The sequence below is a fragment of the Diadema antillarum genome, unplaced genomic scaffold (genome assembly GCF_040938485.1).
Source record: "Diadema antillarum isolate AM-2024a unplaced genomic scaffold, OU_Dant_1.0 seq00000845_RagTag, whole genome shotgun sequence".
NCBI lineage: Eukaryota > Metazoa > Echinodermata > Echinoidea > Diadematoida > Diadematidae > Diadema > Diadema antillarum.
Window position 1 is genome coordinate 732,539 of NW_027271719.1, and position 19,862 is coordinate 752,400.

General features: G+C 38.9%; 1 protein-coding gene across 1 annotated transcript; it reads left to right on the forward strand.

Annotated features, from left to right (window-relative positions):
• Nucleotides 1-5,167: 5,167 nt before the first annotated feature.
• On the forward strand, nucleotides 5,168-16,745 carry LOC139740259 (ATP synthase F(0) complex subunit B1, mitochondrial-like). Its single transcript, XM_071650841.1, has 8 exons — nucleotides 5,168-5,258; nucleotides 9,557-9,599; nucleotides 10,478-10,626; nucleotides 11,167-11,330; nucleotides 11,957-12,082; nucleotides 14,205-14,282; nucleotides 14,852-14,953; nucleotides 16,038-16,745. Exons 1-8 carry the CDS (start codon nucleotides 5,231-5,233, stop codon nucleotides 16,095-16,097), a joined length of 750 nt encoding a protein of 249 aa, XP_071506942.1. The 5' UTR covers nucleotides 5,168-5,230; the 3' UTR covers nucleotides 16,098-16,745.
• Nucleotides 16,746-19,862: the final 3,117 nt, after the last annotated feature.

A 19,862-nucleotide genomic window follows, 5' to 3' on the forward strand; every position in this document is an offset into this window, starting at 1 on the left:
TATGATGCTTTTGTAAGTCCATTCGTGAGATATTGTCTTCTCCACATTTCGGGTCCAAGAACTCTCTAAAATAAATCGAGAGAAAATATTCAAGCAAAGGGGATGGCTAGTATCTGATCAGTGGGAATCAGTGGGAATGCTGGAGGATGATTGTTCCAATCCTTGTGGGATTCATTTAAGAGTACATTATATATCTATTGTTGTGTGAAAATTATTTGCTTCAGAATGGTCTCATATTCAAGTAATGTGCAGTTTAATGTTTCCAGGTTAGCGTGCCTGGTCAGTGACAGGGCATTAATCTGCACATTACTTGAATATGAGACCGTTCTGAAGCAAATAATTTTCACACAACAGTAGATATAATGTACTCTTCAATGAATCCCACAAGGATTGGAACAATCATCCCTCAGCATTCCCCCTGATTCCCACTGATCGGTTACTAGCCATCCCCTTTAAAGGAGTGAATACAAAAAAGAGTGAATTTTGAGTGAAAATGTTCATTTTCACTCATTTTGGAGTGACCTCAGGGATCACTCGAAGATTTTGGAGTGATCCCTGAGGCCACTCTAAAACGAGTGAAAATGAACATTTTCACTCAAAATTCACTCGAAATTCACTCGAAATTCACTCTTTTTTTTGTATTCACTCCTTTAAGAGTGAATATTTTCACTCGATGTTTTTTAGAGAGAAAGTGAGAAAACGAGTTGCGAGATTTCGTCTTATCGACTTCTCGGGTTAGAGATTAGAAGCAGTGGCGTATCTGGGGGGGGGGGGGGCAAGGGGGGCACGTGCCCCGGGCCCCACTCCTTGGGGGCGCAAAAAAAAAAAACGAAGAAGAAGAAAAAAAAAACGAAGAAGAAGAAAAAAAAACGAAGAAAAAAAGAAAAAAAAAGAAAAAAGAAAAGAAGAAGAAGAAGAAACTCACCGGAAGAAGGGGGGGGGGCAGAAAACCAAATCAAAAAAAGATAAAAACAAAACATAACGATGACTCGGACAAAATGACAATGTTTATTGTGTTCACACAAGAATTCCATGTTATGTAAGCTGAAATACAATTTTCGGCTCGCTCGCTGCGCTCGCTCTCTAAATTTTATATAGAAGAAGAAGGTAAGAACAAAATGTGATGATGAAGCGGACAAAATGACAATTTCTATTGTGTTCACACATGTCATTTTATATTTAGCAGGCAAAATGTTTCACTGAGCAGCGGCTGCAATTTCTTTCATTCTGAAGCAATCGCCAATTGGATCAAAAGAAGGCGCCAACGGTTTCGAACATACGGGGGGGGGGGGCGCCAAAAAAATCAAACAAGATAAGAACAAAACGTAATGATGACGTGGAAATATACAAATTTCGGCTCACTCGCTCGTACTAATTTAGAGTATTTCTTCAAGCCCTCAGTTTGTTGGTAAAAATCGTTATCTATAAGGCCGTCACTATATCTTGATTAGAATTGTAAGATTTGATAAGCAAAAAATGATAAGAGTTCCATGTTTTGTAAGCTGAAATACAAAAATTTTCGGCTCGCTCGCTGCGCTCGCTCGCCAAAATTTATCAAAATTCATTACATTTAAATCACCCTCAAAAGACCCCTTTTAAGGGCTTGAAAAGCATATCATGTGGACTTTGCTTAAAGTCCCTACCGGGATGGGGTTGGGGTTGAACAATAGTCTTTCAGAAATTAGGGGCGCAATTTTCGCGCTTGCCCCGGGCGCCGTTTTCCCTAGATACGCCACTGATTAGAAGGCAATGAAAAGGACACAATTTCATGGTCATTATCATCTCGACTGGCTTTCTAAGGACCCGAAAAGGCAACAAAAAAGATCTTGCCTTTTTGTTTTTCGGATTGTAGGAAGTTCGAGGCAAGACGGGAGGGGGGATAATGATGATGATGATGATTATGGTGATGATGATGATGATGATGATGGTGATGATGGTGTTGATGATGATGATAATGATGATGATAATGATTATAATGATAATAATAATGATAATAGTAATAATAACAATAATGATGATAATAATAACAATAATAATGATAATAAAAATAATAATAATACATGGTAATATTATGCGCCAATTTCACATGATTAATGTGTCCAAGCGCTAGGAATTCTATAAAGGGTGGGGGGGGGGGGAGGGGCTTTGCAAAATCAAGTAGGACGCACGCACCCCCTCCTTTTTTTCTTTTTATTTCTTTTATTTTAACAAAAAAATAAGGGGGCGCCCGGTGTGCCCGCCTCTGGATCTAAGGGGGGGGGGGGGGCAACTAGTATTTCCGCTGCCACTTCCGGGTTTCATTCCATTTTTTTCTTTTTATTTCTTTAACGGAAAATCCAAGGGGGGTGTGCACCGATTGCGCCCCCTCTGGATCCGCCACTGCTCTTGTTGTTGGTCTCACTGCGTGCGCTGCTGTACTCTTAAGTTGGTTTGTCTGATTGTTTTTCATAATTACGGTGTATGCTCTATAGGATATGGATGGAAGTAGGCCTATGCCTGTAACCTATATACAATAACAAACTTCATCGTATCAATCCAAATCGAATATGAAATATCCGGAGAAGTTTCTTGCACACACACACACACACACACACACACTCACCTACACACACACGCACACACAAACACAAATTAAATTGTATAAGGGGGTTCAGCTTTTCATAATAAAGTGGGGGCTTTTCATAACAGGGGTTTTTGCTGCATACATGCAAGGTGTTGATGTTTTTGCCTCACCTCATAACCATGTCATCTATTTCGGTTATTATTATGTTTTTCTATATAAGGCCTACACAAATTACAATATTCGCTTATTTACTGCCCCGCTTCTATTTAGACCTAGATACTACTGCAATATGACGGACCCTCACTGATTCATTGTGCACAATAATAAAATGTAATGGGGGTCGTATTATTTCAGCTGATGATAGGACGGCTGCTTGTAAACACTTCTTCTTCTTCCTCTGATTTAGTCTGCCTCCTTCAATAGGCTGAAGATTCTTGCAGACTGTACTATTTACATTACAATACAGTTTATTTACAGATATTTACAAGCACACAGAAAATTTGAAAAAAATAACTAGCCACTGTGATCAACCTTTGGTCGGTTTCGGAATGATCCCACAGATGGCGCTGAAACAATTTCTGACCACAGGGAATTCAAATTCCTTACAGTTCTTGGAATGAACGAATGGCGACAACATCGACAACCCCCAAATTTTGTGTTTTATCACTTCAATCTTTTACAACCATTATCATTTCATTTCTATTCATCTACTCTCTAAAAAAAATCGAGTGAATAAAAAAAAGTGAATTTAGAGTGAAATTGGAGTGAATTTTGAGTGAAAATGTTCATTTTCACTAATTTTGGAGTGACCTCAAGGATCACTCGAAGATTTTGAAGTGATCCCTGAGGTCACTCTAAAACGAGTGAAAATGAACATTTTCACTCAAAATTCACTCCAATTTCACTCTAAATTCACTCTTTTTTGTATTCACTCCTTTAATAGTGAATATTTTCACTCGATTTTTCTTTTTAGAGAGTATATTCCGGAAAAAAAAATCGTTGAAATAGGAGGTCTTTAATGATTTTCCCGTAATATCTTTAATTAGGGGTGACTTTCAAATCTTTCCCAAACAACCCTGCATGCAATGAGTCCTGAACAGGGTTAGCAATCCCCCGGAAAAAAAAAATATAGGGGTATTCAGTGGCGGATCCAGAGGGGGGCGCAACCGGCGCACGCCCCCCCCTTTAATTTTCGTAAAAAACAAAAGAAATAATAAGAAAAACAATGAAATGAAACCCGGAAGTGGCACTAGGAATATCAGTCACGCCCCCCCCCCCCCCCCCCCCCCCCCCTTTACAGAATTCCTGGATCCGCCCCTGGTATTATAGGCCCTAATGTATGAACGTACAGCTTCTAGGTGTTTGCCCCCTTTCCCCACACAGAATGTGCTTATAATGGACCCTAATTCTGGAATTCTTTAGATTCAAGCACGCGCGCGCGCACACACACACACACACACACATACATACTCTCCCCCTCTCTCTCTCTCTCTCTCTCTCTCTCTCAAAAGAAAAATAAAGGGATTTTCTCTTTCTTATGTTTAATTATTTTAAGGTTGATTTAGTATTCATCGTACGACTTCTGTTCACGTTAAAAGACAAATATAACTTTATATTTTTACAGCTAAAATATTCGATATTTGTCATTTCTGTATATGAATATTGAATGAGAAATTTTTAGACCATGACAACTTGCTGATTTGAATATTATTCATAACGACTGGTGAAGAATTTTTTCCCCCCGAAAAATGTTGAAATTTCAGAATGTGATAACTTTCTTATATCTTATCCGATTTTCATCATCTTTGCACTGTTCTGCATGGATTTTTCCTCTTTCTTATGGTATTGATAAAATTCACTCCCGCCATCTTGAAACCAGAAAGGGAAGGGAGAATATTGGATTTCTTAAAATAATTATACTTGGTTGACTCTTTAACTGCGCTCTAAAATGCTGTGTTGCCATTATTGATTAGGATAAAAAATATTGCGGACTTTCTTTTGTCTCCCCCTTATTGTTGTCTCGCGAATGATACATGTACATCGCGTCATTATTTTACTTGCTTTTGTTCCTTCTTTCTTTTTTCTTTTCTTTCTCGTATTTGTGATTGCTTTTTGTTTGATGTCGCTTTGTAAATACATGTATTTCCTTTTTTATCCATACCACTTGATTGCTGTTGTTAGATATGTTTTTTTTTTTTTCATAGTTTGTTTTGGAAGATAGTATTTAATCAGCTAGGTATAGTGATTATGAGGACTCTAGTCTTCATTTTACGCGTCACTCTTCTTTCTTTTCTTTTTTTTCCTGGTTAAACTTAAGTTTATGTGCCTTTTAATCTGAATGTATTATGTTGTACAGAAGGAAGAAAGATGAATCAACTTAAACATGAATTTGAACATGCTTGCACAGGGTACTAAGAGCTGCGATGCCTAGACGCTGCTCTGAGAACAACCCATCTCATCATGAGCTCCTTTTGGCGAATATTATGTGGAAAAAGAAATTCCGGCGTACCGGCATTTAGTCGGCCATCTTTAGCGTACGGTGGTCCGTCATAGAACTCTGCACACACTGCATGCATGCGTACGTGCCACACACACACATACGTACGGGAGATTCCTGCGTGTGGCCTGTGCCGGGTTACCCGAGTGGAGCTTGAAAGGGTGTCGAAAATGTTATCCCGGCTGGTATTTAGAAATGGTAAATATGATTCATGTGAACATATTTTGTTGTTTGAATTTTATGCGTGAAAATAATTTGTTTTGTACTCAAAGCGAGTGAAAACAAGACTGATGGCGCGACGTTAAGATTACTGTCTGTCAGTGTCGACTGGCGATTTGTATGCGGTGCTGTCTCTGTGTCCTATGGCCATGGGTAAACTACACCACCGGCACTGCACCGCTATCATGCTATCGCTATGTTCATTCACGCACACGGCGCGGTCATGCTGAGCAGAAACTTCGTTTCACAAGGCACTCTCCCCTGGCCCTGGCCCCTCTGGCTGGAAGACTGGGGTACAATGAAGAGGTTCCCTCTAACAACGTTACGCAGCGCTCATGATGAGAAGAAGAAAAAGTTACATCTAGCAGCTACTTGTACACCTACAACAAGTTCTAGTCGTCTAGCTAGGCCCTAAATAAGATCTAGAGTAGGCCTAGATCTAGAGTAAAAGCCCCAATTTTCGGACACTTAAGCTTTTTTGCAATATTTATTCAACTCAAATAATTTTCCACAAAACGAAATCTATAATAATGTTTGTTACATAGAGTAAAATATCCCGTTTGCGGCAGTTTAAGCATTGTTAAGGGTTTTTCCAACTTGTAAACAAATCAGGCAAATTATTTTCAACCATTTCATATATCATACTTTCATAGACAAGATTATTCATTAACGCAATTGTTTTCGTAAAAGAAATTAACCACTGACCAACGCAGTTTTCATGATTTACCAGGGCAAAACCCGGCACAATTTTCGCCGATAAGGGCGATATGCGACGTAGTATTTCTGCTTGCGGCACGATGTACAATCCCTATGCAATACGCGCGTGCTCCGCGATCTTTAGCTGAAACGCCTTCACATGTCTCGCGAACATTGCGTAAGCGCCAATTCCTGTTGCGAAAGCACGTGAAAATAGCGTGCGCACATGGATTGGCCGCAAACAAGATCGCAATTCTGGCGGTGTTGTTAATGTCTTTCTCGTGTTTTTCCCATTTTTTTTCGATGGTAACATCCACTTTCCGAAAAAATGGCGGCCCACATCGGCTCGCGAAAGTTCTATTTTACGTGAGGATGTGTTTTCAAAATCCATGAACATCGAGAAAACGACAAAAAATCCAGTTTCTTGGACCATTGTTTCTTAACTGTTATGTTAAGAAGTACCGAAAATTTCATTTTGGATGCGATATGTTGTCATTTCGGTGAGAAAATTTCACTTTCGTCAGAGATTGTGCCCATTTTATCGGTTGGTTTTTGTTGATTGCTAGTGTGTTAGTATATGTGTAGTGTGCATGTAACAGTGCAGTGCTGTGTTTAGCGGTATATTACCGTGTATGTTGTACCTGCCGCGAACGGCTGCACGGCCGCTTACTGACGCAGTTACTCTATATCAAACTAATTTTTCTTAATATTGATTTTCTCAAACCGATCACAAAATTTCACAAAATCCCCAAATATTATCACCTGGTCAATTCCCCAAAATTCGGACAGCGTCTCCAAAATCTGGACACGCGTGCAATGTCAGTACGCATACAAGGCCGCTGAAAATCCGCGCGCGTCATACCTTCTTGACGCAAGGTTGCATTGGGGATGTTGCGGCGCCCGTTCGTGTCCGAATTTTGGGGACTCTGCACTTGCATTCAGCCCCTGTACATTTATTCACTGCATCGGCACTTACGGAGATTTTGTTTTTCTTTTGTGTTTTTGAGGATACCATCACACTCTGAGCTTGCGATAAGCGAAAAATCTCGCAAGAGAACGGCGTAATTTTTCAATTTTTAGCGCTTTTTCGGCGATCCTGATTCTTTACACGGGCCCTAATTTGCGCGCGCTTTGGAAAAGTCGCGGTGATTCCGCGATTTTGACGGCAAAATTTGGGATTTTGGATGGATTTTTGGAGGTGACTCGGGCATTTTCGCGTGGTGAACGAGTGTGCTAGTGTGTGAAACGATGTGATATGCTTGTGCTGTGACAGTCGACTTTGCTGCCTTGTGATGACTGATAAGTGTCCGGATATTGGAGGCCGGCCGAAAATTGGGGTTCTTACTCTAGTAATTTTAGAGTAAAAATACCCCGTTTGCGGCAGTTTAACAACCAGGGTTTTTCCACACTCACACTGTAAACAAATCAGGCAAATTATTTTCAACCATTTCATATATCATAGACAAGATTATTCATTAACGCTATTGTTTTCATTAAAAAATTGACCAATGATAAAAGCAATTTTCACGATTTACCAGGGCAAAACCCGGCACAATTTTTGCCGATATGCACCGTAGTAGCTCTGCTTGCGGCACGATGTACAATCCCTATGCAATACACGCGTGCTCCGCGTTCTTCAGCTGAACGCCTTCACATGTCTCGCGAACATTGCGTAAGCGCCAATTCCCATTGCAAAAGCATGTGAAAATAGCGGGCGTACATGAACTGGCTGCAAACAGGATCGCAATTTTGGCGGTGTTGTTGATGTCTTTCTCGTCTCTTTCTCATTTTTCTTTTTTAATGGTAACATCCACTTTCATAAAAAAATTGGCGGCCCACATCGGCTTGCGAAAATTCTATTTTACATGAGGATATGTTTTCAAAATCCATGAACATCGGGAAAACGACAAAAAATCCAGTTTCTTGGACCATTGTTTCTTAACTGTTATAGTGTTATGTTAAGAAATGCCAAAAATAAAATTTTGGATGCGATATGTTGTCATTTAGGTGAGAAAATATCACTTTTGCCAGTGATTGTGCCCATTTTATCGGTTGGTTTTTGTTGATTGGTAGTGTGTTAGTATAGCTACATGTATATGTGACCCTGCACCACAAAACAAAAAGTTGCCAGACAAGAATTTCTAGTTAAGGCCATACTCTGAAAGAGCAGACTTTAAGCTTTAAAATGATGTATAACTCAAATCAAATGGACTCTCCTAACCTATCTAAATATTGGAAAGAAAGCACAAACTCAGGAAAAGTGTGAACTGTGAAAAGAGGCTCTGAAGTACAGTGTACAGTGTCTATTCAAGCATTAATCTTTACCAAACTCTGCTGGCTGTGCTGTGAATGGGACAAAAAACAGGAAGTAAACCACAGGAGTAACAACAATGAAGGGATTATCAGATTAAACTAAAATTCAGCATGCTTCATTAACACATTCTGTCCATAATTAATGCCAACTTTCAAAGCGGCAGCACTATCCTTTCAAAAGTTATTAGAGTCGAAAGTGAAGAGTTTGTACCAGGTTTTTCAGAAATGAAAAAGGGACTCTAAAGACACACCTAATAACACTATTCTACCCAAAATGTTCGAGATAAACTGCTGAAAAACACACTTTCCCGCCCGTTTTATGATCCCAAATTTTAGCACAATGTACAAGAAGACTTGCTCTTTCAGAAAATATGAAAAAATCAAGATCGGCTAGGTTGACCCATTTCACTTATTTTCAGTCCTCACACAAAATGAGTGTGTGCGACTTTTTGTTCGTTTTGTGATGCACGGTCACATACATGTATGTAATGTAGTGTGCTTGTAACAGTGCAATTCTGTGTTTAGCGGTATATTATGTAACAGACTGCCTGGGCAAGACAGAGAAAATGTCATTCTTTAACAAATTTGAAGTTGTGAAGATATCAAAATTAAGTTAGCATGCAACATGTTGTGCACAATGGATCAATAATGTGATTGTTCATAGTGAATACCAAAAGATTTAGTTGTATAGATCAGTGATAGGCCTACATGAGCAGGCAATTACAGGCAGGCTAGCGAGTATGATACATGTAAATGAAAGCAATGATCGTCCATACCAGGAAACCTTGCTTTAGTTAGTAGATTATATCAAAGTGACTGATAAAAATCATGATAGAAGATTTCTAATGTTTGCTATGATTAGGAATACATTGTAACTTTACAGTTCTTTTTTTATAGGAATAAACTACTGTAAAAGTGGAAATTTTCGCGCAACCAGACACTAGCGCGAAAATAAAAGCACGTGAATGTTTTTGCTTGCCATATGTACATTGTACCTGTACTTGGTGTCTTGATTCCGCGGAAATAAAAACACGCGAAACTCCTCTTACCTGGCCAAGCGCGAAAAATTAGTCGCGCGAAAATAAACACTTTTACAGTACAATACTACAGTGTAGTCAGGAATTTGATGATGCAAAAGGGGTATACCATTGACCAAAATTTTGCTTCTTTACAAACATGTACCAACAGTAGCAGAACAGTATTCAGAATGACAATACATGAACAGTACCAGTAGATTATTCTAAGATTTTTATCTGATTTCTTGACAGGCTCCGCCATTGCTGCGGCAGCAGTCAGAGCATCAGCACCATGGTAAGTGCAAATGTTGTGAATCCAAGCTAGATATATTGACCTTACATCTTCACACCGATAGGAAAAAAATTTAGAGGCCATTGATAAGTTTCATCTCTAAAATAGAAAAGAGAGCAGACATGGTTTTCTGTACAAGATGTTATAAATTCTTGCCATGTGACGTATGAAGTTCAGGCAGTTCTTGAACTATTGAATCATCGACACCAAAATGTAGAGATTAAAAGCTTTATTTTATTGCAGGTGTTAACTAGAGAATGTTCTCCTATCTATAATTTTGTAGTGCTGTGAAGTGATTTTAAACGGATTCCTTAAGTTCTTGAGCATGCGATGTTCATGTTAAAAAAAACCCTCTTTTTATTTCAACTTTAAAGAAATCAGGAATACAGCTGACAGTAGCCACTACTCTACTGTCATTATGAGCAGCTTTGCTACTGTACCTGCAACTCGTAATTTGAGAAATGAAAAACACAATTCTGTATTTGTGCTGTAATTTGTATGTGTACATGACTGTTCAGGTGTTGTTATTTGCAGTAAATGCTATGCAGTAAAAAGTTTCCTTCATATTGAAACTATTCATCCCCCCAAAAGGGATCTTTTGAAAGTGCTTGGAGTACGTATATGTCTGTAAAAAGGGAGGTCTGCTTACTTAAAAGAGATCTACCACACTTGCACATTGTCCAGTAATCTGTGCCAAATTTACAGCATTGTATAATGAATATTTTGTTCATCTGAAGTGTTCTTCTTTTTCATCAAAGCTTGTGTGTGTGATTTTCAACCAATACTACATATTAGTCGAATCGAGCTTGAAATGCAGATGACATGCAAGTGATATTATGCAAGGTCTATCTTTTCTGTTCTCATCCGTTGGTAACTTGTAGTGTAACAGTAGCACCTCAGAAGATGTTGATCTCGACATCATCATCCCAGCTGATGCCCACCAAAATGCCAGAGGAAGGAGGCAAGGTGCGGTTCGGTTTCGTCCCAGAGGAGTGGATGCAGTTCTTCCACAAGAAGACAGGAGTCACAGGTAAGAGAAACACGCTGGTGACTGCACAGTTTAGTGGTACAGTAGTGAGCAAATTAATGTACATCAAACTAAGCTGTTATGCCCATATCTGCAATAGTAGATATTTTAAGCTAGCAGCATTGCAAGCATGAAAGAGCCCTTGCCCCTTCAAATATTTTTTGGAACAGTTGCAAGTGACATAGCAGTTTCCGTCTCTCCCAGCCATCAGTTAAGAAAACAAAACAAACATAGTAGAGAGACTGTATCATTCTTGACGTCATAATAGATGTAGAGCTGCTTCATTCTTCAAAGATAAATTATTTCAATTTATTTTGTCAGTTTTCTTGTGCCAGTTTTAACAAATAATGAATGTGTATTTGTCAAATAAGCAAGTTCATTGGATATAAAAAAATCCATATACAAGCAGGGAAAGAGTATGACTTCAATTGCTTTGGGAGATTCTGCATCTTGCTTGACAGTTCTATAGTTGTGATTGATGCAGAATCAGTACCATTTACTTTGTTGACCCGATGCTGGGGCTGTTTCTGATCATCTTCCCAGGACCATACGTGTTCGGCACTGGTCTCATCCTGTTCCTGATCAACAAGGAGATCTATGTGTTTGGCCCGGAAACCATCCATGCAGCCGTGGCGCTGTCTCTGTTCATTTATGGCATCAAGAGATTTGGCCCGGGCATCGCACAGTGGGCAGACAAGAAGAGGGCAGTAAGTGGACACACCAACATTTTGAAAGTATCTTTATCCCATACACAGTGATATTTTGATATTGGACAGTGATCTGTACTTGGTTTGAATTTGGTGGATTTGTGGGAATGATGCTTCTATGACATCTTTTAGCATGGACGCTTTCATAGATACTTGACAGAAATTATAAAAATTCTGCATACTGTAGAAACTGTTATTTTTTGCGTACGGATATTTTTCACGAATGAGGATGTTGTGAACATTTTTGTGAGATGTTGTTTTCGCAAATTGACATTAAGCTGTCATAGATGCACTCCTACACCAGTGCATGGGTGACATTGTAGTGTGTTTAATTTGAAGTCCAACAGTGATTCGTGAAGTTTCGTGAAAATTGAACCCATGCAAAAATAACAGTGTATATAGTATTCCTTTACACTGTATTGTATCTCTGTCAAAGTTCAAAACACCTGTTGGGGATGGTAGAGAAAACTGAATTTATCTTTTGCCTTTAGCAGATATAGGTACTGGTTGCAGCATGCAGATGCAGCATGTTGCTCCTAAAGAGCTGAAAAGGGTGCAGCAGTTTTACAATTATGGAGAGATGATTGTTATTTCCAGCTTTCTGTATCATGTTTGTCTTTCGACAGGAAAGATTGGAACAAGCCTATGTTGGCCGCAATGAGAGCATAGCCATGTACAATGACGCCATTGAGCATGAGAAGACGGAGCAGTGGAGACTTGATGGACGCAAGCAGCTCTTTGACGCAAGAAGGGTCAGTCAATGTCTCTTACTTTGTCATAAAATTTGCCATGTTTGCGAGTTTGAAAAATCAAAGTAATTTGTACTGTTATACATCTTTGTGAACAGATGTAAATTTATATATGTGAATGCATGGATTTAATGACTATATCAGCCATTTGGTAATTGTATTTTGTAAGTTTGACAGAGACAAAGAGGAGAAATCATTTTTGGTTCAGTGGATCCGAGCACACACTCTCAATACAGTGCACTCCCGTTATAACGAACGCGGTTATAACAAAATTTTGTTATAACGAAGTAAAACTTCTGGTCCCAAAATTATCGCCAATGACGTCTGTGGTACAAAATTCGCTTATAACGAACACGGTTATAACAAAATTTCCGTTATAACGAAATCTTTTCTGAGCACCACTGACAAAGAAAAACAAAAGAAATGTGCTCCGTTATAACGAAATGCAAATCGCTTCCGAAAATACGTAGCGGAATAAGCATTTATAGCGTCTCTGCATGGGGCGAATGCTTCACATCACTGTATACGTGTTCGCTCTTTGTGTCCTGCACAGTTTCCGAGGGGGACTTGCATTATTGTAATACAACAATCTGAAATTAAACAAGGTTCATTTTATTGTTCTGAAGGTACTTTATTACAAAACACACAGATTCTAATACACCTAAATGTCCGTTGGTTCGGAAATGAAATAGGGTTTGTTATTACGAACATTTTGGCGTTATTCAAACAGTTCGTTATTACTAAAGTTCGTTAAACCGACAATGAGATATGGTTCTTATTGCGACGGTTCGTTAGTCAGGAAATTATAGGAATTCTAAACTTTCGTTAATCGGAACATTAAAAAAAGTTTCGTTAATCCAAAGGTGAAAAAAGGTGTGTCCACTAACAAAACTTGGGAATCGCAAACTTCATAATCGTCTTAAGATAACCGAACCTACGAAATATCTAACCTTTCGCATTTTTTTTTTCTTGATTTACAAACCTTCTTGGGAATAACAAACCTTATTTCATTGTCAGATTAAAAAACCTTCGGAACTGTGAACCATTCTCATTTTTTCATTTACAAACCTTCGGAATGACGAAACTCATTTCATTTTCCGATCAACGAGCCTTCGGAAAACGAACAATAAAATATTTATATCTAAATTATTAACTTTCGGAATAACGAATCGTTGGAAGAGCGAAGCTTCAGAATAATGAACAAACCTTTGGATTCCCGGGAATGGCAAAACTTCAGAACAAAGAGTCTTTCGGAGTAACGAACTGTAGTAAGAAACGAATCTTTGGAATAGCGAACTGTAACGGAATCCTAAACTATCATTTTCTACACGACTTATTGTGTGACAAAAACAACTTTATGCTCTCTTTTAAATGTAATATCCAAACGAAATTAAAAAGGTACCATCCCATTTCACATAGCTTTCCAGTGTATGATGAGTATTCAACAAACATAATATGATATATGCGTGATTACCTTGTTTTTGTTATATATTGTATTTGTTCGGTTATAACGAAATTTCGTTACAACGAAAGAAAACGGCCGGTCCCGAGCATTTCGTTATAACGGGAGTGCACTGTAGTAAGGTCCCTGGTTCAAGTCTGCTACCAGCAGCAGTTGTGCCCGTAGGCGAGGCTGTCTATCCTAATTACCTACACCAGTAGTCATTCGGAGGGGTATCAAGCAGTCAATTTTGGGTTAGCTTACAGGGAAGTATTGAAAGTGTTTCTGTAGTGGCCACATGGAATACCAGAAACGAAAGAATAAGTGCCACATGAGAAGGAATAGAACTGCATCATTGATGTTGAGGGTATGTGGTTAGGTTAAAGACAGTGCCGATAATAGGATTGCTGTACATACAAAGATAGACTGACCGGTACATACAGGTAACCTAAGGTTAAGCTTCTTCTTTGTCTGTATATGCATCATTATGTGCCCTCAGTAAGCACATGTGAACCTTTGTGATCAAATCTTTGCTGCCAAAAATCCCCCCAACTTTGGAGTGGAGGGGGGGGGGGGGGTACTTGAATATTAACAGCTATGTTATTGATACACTGCTCTCTATCTCAGCTTACTGCATCAGATTATATTCCATGGTTTTTTGATGATCTGTTCTGTATCTTGCAGGAGAATGTGGCGATGCGCCTCGAGATTGAATACAGGGAGCGTCTCCAGCAGGTTGCTACAGAGGTCAAGAAGAAGCTGGTGAGTGAAACCAAGATTGAGTGTCACTAATATTTATCTGTGTTCTAGGCAGTGAAACTAAAGACAAAAATAGTTCAATATTTGGTAGATATTGCTAAGAATTCTCCCTTCCACTATTTAAGATTTATAGCCCGCACTTTCAAAGTAAGTCACAGGTTTGCATTGCTGACAGAAGATGGACTTTTGACTTACCAGTCGTGTTGGCAATCTAAAACTTTTGGGACAACCATGTTGTCATATTGTGCATAACAGAACTCTGAAGGAAAATATTCATATCTGGAGCAGTGGGTAAAATAGCCAACAAATCAACAAGTCATTGAGATGGTGTAGCTTGAAGTCCTTTATGATTTTTTACAAGTCATGTTTGTTTCTTTTGGACTACCCTTTCGAGATATGACCATCCTCTTTCATACTCGGTGTAATATGTAGACTTTGTGAAGAGAGGGTCCTGCTTGTTAAACCTGATTGATATTTCATCTTCTTCTCATCAATGCAATATCTTGTGTAGTCTTGAAATTGGCAAAGTCAACCAAGTGAACTCATGGTTTATGGGTGTGTTATGTTTCCAGGACTACCACGTGGAGCTAGAGAATGCCAAGAGGCGAATGGAGCAGCAACACATGGTCAGATGGATCGAGGACAATGTAGTGAAGAGCATTACCCCTCAGCAGGTAGGGATATCATGCTCACATAATTATACAGTGGACTCCCATTATAACAATGTGCTAAGGACCAGCAGTTTTCTTTCATTATATGGAAATTTTGCTATAACCGAACAAATAATAATGATAAAAAAACAGAGAGCTGATAATGTTTGAGCCTACATTTTTACTTTGGTGTAACCGGAATTTTGTTATAACCCTCTTCATTATAACGGGAGTACACTGTGCACAGTTTTGAAGAATGGCAGAGTGCCATGTTGTTTCCGTATTCTCTGATTAGTAGTGTATATGCTATGTATTCAGCAACCTGCCTAATTTTTCGCTTAATGGGACGTCCCGCCAACTTAGAAAGTGGTTAAATTCATGATCAGGGAGTACAAATAAACGGAGAAATGTATGCGTGCGCATCGCATTCATGTCGGGATTGGAGTTAATTTTGTGTGTGTGTTGTTAGATGTGCAAATAGCATTTGACACAGAATTTCGCAAAAATAAAAAACATGCAAAATATGTGGCATATACAGTAGTTTTTGTTTTCATTTGTTTTTTGTTTTTCTTTTGTTTTCTGTACATTTGCATCTAGTACAACACTGTATTAAACTCAGTATTAATCAGATTGCGAATGAGATCAAACAGCCCCTACTAGCCTGAGAGATTCCAAATGTTGCAATAATGTTCTTGTCTTTTGGCACATGCAACATCATTGAGCCCTGAGAGGGTAAGACTGCTAGGAATTCTGGTATGAATACGACATAAGGTTCATGTGAGACCTGCAAATCTGTAAAGAAACCATGAGGTAATCACAAGCACTAATATTGAAGGCTACACAAGTATGTAGAGAAAGGCATGTAGTAAATAGTACTGTATGTTGTAGATTTGTGCTTTATCTGAACATTTCTGATAGTGTTATCTTTGAAATGTGACTATGTCAGAATTACAGAGTGTGTGCTTTTATGAATGTGAGGCATGATGCTTCTTGAGAAATAGAGAAGTTGAGTCTTGAACCAAGACTTCTTATACAAGGATGAGAGAATTATGACTTTGTCTTTCTATTTCTCCCCTGTTGTTGTGCACATCCTTTCTCTTTTCCACAGGAAAAGGAGATCCTGAACACATGCATCACGAACCTCAAGTCCCTGTCTGCGACAGCGTGAGAATTCCTAGTGGCCATGTAAATGGCTGTCCTATACATAGACATATTTGGAGCAGAGTATATGAAATCACAATGTGTACCTACATCTAATTTTTGAGTGACTGGTAATGTCCTACATTTAACTACCCCAAATTTTTTTGCTGTGAACATGTTGCACACCTAGTGGCATTTCCATGTGGGACCACAACCTTGTACTACCCAAGCATCTTCAGTTTTGGCTCACCTCGGGGGTCGGGCAGTTTTTGATATCACCATCAATCCTTGAAGTAATGTACAGCAACGATTATATACGGCTCTGTGAAGCTCAAGATTAAGTGAGATTCAGTCAGAAGTTAACTTCTGTGACTAGTTTTAACAGTAAAAGTGTTTTGGAGGGCTTTTGTGCAGTCATACACATCTCACATGGTGTGGTATGACATTGTACCTCTGAATTTCTTGCGCATCGATTTGTTGAGTCATTGCTGAAACCCTGATGTATGATGTGAGGGAGAGATTATTCTCATGCATTACCAATCGCTTTCAGTTCAGAGCGGTGATTCTCGAGTGAAACCAAATGTTTTGAATGTGACCAGTGTTAAACACATCTTGCAACTTGAGAGATATGTGTTCACATTGAAACTATTCAAATAAATTGCATAGTGCAAGTGTAGTGGGATGAATAGTTGTCTGTGTCGTCATATTGAATGCATGTAGCCATCCGTAAAGAAATGTGTAGCATATCTAATTGGCTGGTGATGTGTCATTTTTTTGAAGAATTTGGAGTGCTAGATGTTGTGGATAAGTCATGACAAGAGTGGGCATTTGTTTTTGTGAATGGGAGAGTGTTGGGATATGTATGATGTGTATGGCTTTAATATGGCAAAAGGGTGTATTTTATGAGGTTTTTATTTTTGCAAATTTTGCGAGTCAGGTGCTATTCGCGAATCTAATACGGTAGCAGGTGAAAATATTAAGCGGAGTACCCGATTAACCGGAGAGCAAGTTAATTCATTCACTACACAGGTACACTGTACCACATACTATAATCGCACACCTCTCTGCATCAGACACACAGCACAGATACAGTTACAGCCACAGCTCACTGAAGTCACACAACAGCCTTAGTTCAAGTGTCTGCAGTGTAATTTTGCAAACAATTTGCGTGCAGCCCCAAGTCTTGTCAAGCCACATGAACGTTTCGAAACGTGATTTTGAAATTAGATTCCTATACATCTGTGATACACTGTATATGCATTGTATGCATAACAGCCAAATGCTGCAATGAATTCTGCTGTGTTCTGCACATGTGTAGTGATTAGCGTGTGAACTGTGTGTGTGTGTGTGTAGTGCTAGTGCAAGGGTATGCACATGTACATGACATGCAAAAATGTGTCTACTTGTACCAGTCAATGGTGAATCGGTGGTACATACACTGCACATTTCAACCTAACTAAAGCTTTCTACTGACTTTCAGCACCTCAGTTTCTTCGTAATTCACATTTACACAAATGTTAAGAAAAGGCTTTCTGCAAAAAAACTATGGAAATAGATCAGGTTAATCTGGAAAATTCCTACTGGTTTGTCCAGAGTAACTACCCGATTATCCGGTAAATACATGTGTAACAAGGGGCATATGGAACTGTTTTTCACTTAAGCACAGTACCTGATAAAGTGGAGAGTACCGGTACTCTACCAGCTTTTACAATAGATAAAGATTAAAGGTCAAAAGTAAAGTTGTAATTCATTCAAAAACTTTTTTTTTTTTTTTTTGATACGCGCACTCTTGTCCCATCCCCCCCCCCCCCAAAAAAAAAAATAAAATAAAATAAAATAAATTAGCATTACGTGTGTACCACAGGGAACCTTCAGAAACCATCGACATCACAATAGGAAAAGCCTCTGACATCTCGGGTCTGCTTTATATAAAAATGTTTTAATAATATTTTTTCTTCAAATGTTTTGAATTCCAACTTGCTCATGTACAAACAACAAACACCATCACACAAAAGCCACAATTCCTCTTGCGCAGCACAAGTCTATATAATAATAATAATCTCATCTGGTCTTGTAGAACACACATCACAGTTTGGTGGAGTAGAGACATCGCATTACATACTTACAAGTTTTGAAGAAAAAAGAATGAGAAGAGAAGCGCCAAATGTCATAAACACACAGATTAAGTGCATGGTATCAGAGCCTTCTGATGCCTAAAAAGGTATCCGTACATGTAGTTGCCTTTGAACAGTTTCTGAGAAAGAGCCAGCGCTGATAAAGCCAAAATATATTGTTTCCAACATGTCAGAATAATGCAGTAGCAGGTGAGAAGTCTGACCAAGTCTACAGTGATTTCATTATTGAACAATAGTAGAACATATGCATCTACATAATCTTAATTTGTAACCAAGAGAGCGTAATTAGCAATAACAATTTTTCATGAATCCCTTGTAGTCGGACTACTTGCAACGGGTGGAAGTACATGTAGTCATGGTGGAGATTTATTCATCTGACTTCGAGTTCTGAAGTTCTTCTCATCACCTATAAGTATATTAAACAAAAAAGTAAGCCTGCTCATCTGTTTAAAGAGAAGAGATTGGCATAACATGAAGAGAGAGATGTTCAATTCACTCAAGTGCTACCAAGAGGAAAGAAAATGTCATACAAATGGCATCTCTTTCTACCATAACGAAGCAGTGGCAAACACTATTAAAGCTATCACAATACGAAATACATGTGTACATCACTGCCACTCCTGCACAAGCAGTTAGCAGCAGCTACTGTTCGCGAAAAATGACTCGTCTGTCTGATACACGACATGACGAAACAAGAAAACAAAGACTTAGAAGAATGAGAGGGATTTGAATCCAATCGCCTTCATGCTGGACTTCAATGTTCCAAAGTACTAGGAAGACAAGGAAACATGCAGAAATCAACATCAAATTCTACGAGTGTGTGGATTTGACAACACCGTACAGCCTGGACTACATTATCTCCTTAAAAATACCGGCTAAATTCGAAAAATATCTGTTGTATAAAATTCCTCACGAATGTAAAACATCAATGCAAAACATGAGGGATTAAATTCTCCAGTGCAAATTTGTTCCCAAAGGCCAGGTCTGCTATTCTGCACCTGTCTAAGAATGGCATGGTGAAGTGACAACAAAACAGTCCCTGTTACAAATGTATTTCTAAAAACATCTAATGTAGTTTACATCATCCATGTCAGAGCCTCCAGAATCAAGAGCTTACAATTTCCAAGAAAGATAAAGACTGAATAGTGACTGCAAACAAACTTGACGGTACATTGTACTTGCTCTCACTTTTCAGACACTTGTGTATCAAGTGCTTTGTAATAAGCAAAGTATGAATCATCACGCAATTCTCGGTATCACCAATGCACAGAAAACGTCTGCGCAAGCCAAAGGAGCCCCGTCACAGATGCACTCTGGGATTCCTTGGAGCCACTGTCGCTTCCGGTTGTCTTGTGTGAGTCTTAGTTCCCATGCAATTCAATGCAATTTTCGGCTGCTTTTCTTTCATTGCTGCTTTTTTCTTAACTTAGAATTCAACTAAAAAAAAGTTTGAAGTCTAAAAATTTTACTGATTTGTGGCCACCAGAGTTATGGTTCATTACTGCAAGGCTTTAGTGTGCTGGTCACATGATGGAAAGCAAAGAAATCTTCCACAAAAAATACCCCTGGATGAAGACAGAATGTGACCTGGGCGCATATGCAGCCAAAACCGGGGCAAGTTTGTCCCATGAGCTATCCCATAATGCATCTAAAACGCT

Coding starts and splice junctions, on each gene's coding strand:
- LOC139740259 (XM_071650841.1), top strand. CDS start 5,231: ATGTTATCCCGGCTGGTATTTAGAAATG. Junction 10,627..11,166: donor CAAGAAGACAGGAGTCACAG/GTAAGAGAAACA, acceptor TCATCTTCCCAG/GACCATACGTGTTCGGCACT. Junction 11,331..11,956: donor GGGCAGACAAGAAGAGGGCA/GTAAGTGGACAC, acceptor GTCTTTCGACAG/GAAAGATTGGAACAAGCCTA.